The sequence below is a fragment of the Arachis ipaensis genome, chromosome B08, assembly GCF_000816755.2.
Source record: "Arachis ipaensis cultivar K30076 chromosome B08, Araip1.1, whole genome shotgun sequence".
NCBI lineage: Eukaryota > Viridiplantae > Streptophyta > Magnoliopsida > Fabales > Fabaceae > Arachis > Arachis ipaensis.
This window is the reverse complement of record NC_029792.2, coordinates 104,926,699-104,929,870: the sequence shown is the minus strand read 5'-3', so window position 1 is coordinate 104,929,870 and position 3,172 is coordinate 104,926,699. Positions and strand designations below refer to the sequence as shown.

Genomic DNA, 3,172 nt, shown 5'->3' with positions numbered 1-3,172 from the left:
ATAATTTCAAAAGTTCAAATATGCAAAGAAGCCTTCAAGGCAAAACTAGATCATATACTTGAGTGTAGCTTCAGCACTTTCGATGGTAACTCTGTCATTAGTGGCATCCCGATGAGGAAGTCCTAGGTCAAAATACTTAATATCGAGCTCCAAATAAGGGAAAATAAGCTACAGAAATAAAACACAAGAGATAAGTTCCCATAATGTCTAGGAAAAGAATTCACAGCTGCTTCATGAAAATGAAACAAGACAAAACCTACCTTATTTTTTATCAGCTTCCAAATTACCCGAGTCATTTCATCTCCTACATGTGCAGAGTATGAAATATTATTCAAAGAAAGAAAAGGAACGAGTAGAAAATTGTAATCAATGATGTTTGCTAGTAGCCTAACATGATGAGTTTCTTAAGCTCAGGAAATCAGTGCAAACATCAATGATTCACAAGGAAAACCTAAAATTATATACCCTAATGATTTAATGGAAAGTTTGTTTGGGGAAAACAAAACAAAACAAAACCAAACCTACATCCATCATAGAAGCAGACAAACAAACTTCAGTTTGTGCCACCGAAGATTTTCAGATACACATATCATATAGAATATCATTGGAACATATGCAGCCTATAGCAGTAATTTCATGTTCAGTAAACTCAACAATAGGATCAGCTATATTATAACCTATTGTAAACATTCCACTGTATTCTCCATCCATTCAAAACAGAGGCAACTCTTTCATGGATTCCCGAAATCTCATTCAGCTCATGACATTTCAAGCATCAAAAACTATATCTAACATATTTTTACTTGTTAAATTTCACAACTTATTTGCTACTAGCCTGCTACTAGTAGCTGAGTTCATCATGTTAAATCCGCAGGCCGTAACATAAAATTGCAATCTCAACCTATTTGAGGATGATCCATGAATAAAGATTAGTTGAAGTAGACAAGATTCACAAACTCATTCGTGACAATATACTATGGCCCCAGTTGACTTAGATAGGACAAGACTTAGTTGCTTCAGGATGAAATCCATATTAAATTCAATCTAACAAACAAAATAGTAACAATAATTATAATAAATAAAATAAACTATAAAATCAAACATGTGAAAGAATGACGCTCCAGTTTAGCTCAATTCCGCAATGCTTAAAACAAAATCAAAGTTCCCAAAACAAAGATTGTGATTGAACCAGTTGTTCCATCATAATCCATAGTTAAAGCGCGCGAGCAAAGTGATTATAGGAATAATCAAAATAACAAACAGGTGGAAGACAGAGAGGAGAATACCGTCCATTTCAACGATGGGGTTGTCAACCCTTATCTTCTGAAACGCCATTTCTTGAGTTTGGTTGAGAACTCAGAGAGGAACAAGAAGGAAGAAACTCAAAAGACACAGTAAGAGAGAGAGAGAGAGAGAGAGAAGAGTGTGTAATAGAGAGAATCAACGAATTTCCGGTTATTGATTCCCAGTGTGTAATAGTTATCAACGCTTGCACTGCTTGGAATGGAAGGGGTCAGAGTCAGCCAACACAATACGGTTTTTTATTGGCTGTCCCAACTCCCCAATAAAATATTTTTTTTCTCTACCTTTTCCAGGTGTGCTTGAGTGCTTCAGTATGAAACGCCCTTTTCTTCTGCCGAGTGCCACTAAACATTGGAGAAACATTATTTTCAAACCTTTCGTTCAATTAATTTTGTAACTATATCATATAAGTCATAAGACTTGAGTGAAATAAAGAAAAGCATTTGAGAAAAATTTTATATGGTGTGCTTTTTTTTTTTTTCAAAATTAATTGAAAAAAATTAAAAGAATCTATTATCTAAACTAAGCAATTAAGCATTGTGTCTATGGTGGTTTTACTTTTGAATAAAAATATTATTTTAATTCTTAAAATTTGTATGTAAAATTAAAATTGTTTATTTTTTATTTTCATAAACGTTCTAAACATTAATCAAAATTTTTAAAATCATCTATTCATTAATTGACATTAATTTTACACGTTAGCTGAAAAAATTAAAAAAAAAATTAAAGTATAAAATTAAGAATTTAATTTTAATGCACTATCTGTAACAAATCGTTTTATACGTGTATCAAATACACAATGTCATATTAGCAAAAATAACTACTTTTTATATTGACAGTGTGAATGCTCATTCAAGAGAACGGTTGTAATTGCATGACTATATAAAACGTTTTACACTTTCAGTGCATCAAAATTAAACCAAAAACAAATTTGATACTCAATTTGGCCCATAAATTTTGAGATCAGATTTAAATTGACTCTAAAATAACGATTGACTCCATTCGTCCTTCAACACTTACAATGGTAACTCACATTAGTCTTGAGCTGATTTCTGTGCTTTTATGTGGTTGAGACTTACTAGACTTTCTAGAAGCTTGATTGACTCCTCAACATTCTCATGAAAATGACAGTAACAAGTTCAATTTGAAAATTTTGTGGCTCTGGAAGAAACAATCAAGCTTTTGGAACTCTAATAAGTCTTGGGCTAAAAATCCAAATCGTAAGAAGTTAATGTACCAAATCAATGAATTCAAGAGTTAATATGAGTTACGATTGTAAATTTCATAATCCAATTTGAGTTCACTAAAATTTTAAGAGTAAAATTAAATTCGACTTCAAATTTTAAGGACAAATTAAAACTCTCAAAAACAAGTATTATAATGTGTCGGTCTCACAAAACAAAGTATATTAAATTAGGGTTCTTGACGAAACTTTTTTTTGGTGGGGATTCTTGATGAAACTAATATGGCTTTTAGGGCTTCTACCATTTCCAGAGTTTGAAGTCTTCTCGAGCCAGCTTAAGTGCACAGAAAAGAGAGTTAGTGTGTGGGTATGGTCAATGACCTATCTTGTGAACTTTAAGGATAATGAAGAAATCATGCCCAATATTTTGGGGTTGTGTGTATTACGAGGTGCATGTTTGTTAATTATTTGGAATTCCACTTTGGGTTTATGATTTTGCGGCTTATCATAGGTTTAGATTTAGGAATAGCATTTGTTCTTTCGTTGGACAAACCCAAAACTAGAAAAGAATTATCCACAAATTGAAAGGTATAAAAGGAACGTTTATGTTTGAAGTCAAAAATCAAGGATATCAAATGGGAGTTGATGGTTGTTGTTGTGTGCGCAAATATCTAAGAATCGAAATTG

The 3,172-nt window shown here is 32.2% G+C and overlaps 1 protein-coding gene across 1 annotated transcript in view; it reads right to left on the bottom strand.

The window, feature by feature from the left end:
- Nucleotides 1-1,631, bottom strand: part of LOC107613515 (isocitrate dehydrogenase [NADP]) — a 4,885-nt gene extending 3,254 nt beyond the window's left edge. The window contains exons 1-3 of the mRNA XM_016315553.2: nucleotides 1,287-1,631; nucleotides 261-304; nucleotides 59-168 (exon numbers count right to left, since the gene is read on the bottom strand). Of these exons, the coding sequence (XP_016171039.1) occupies nucleotides 59-168; nucleotides 261-304; nucleotides 1,287-1,335 (203 nt within the window). The 5' untranslated portion in view covers nucleotides 1,336-1,631. The remainder of the gene's footprint in view (nucleotides 1-58; nucleotides 169-260; nucleotides 305-1,286) is intronic.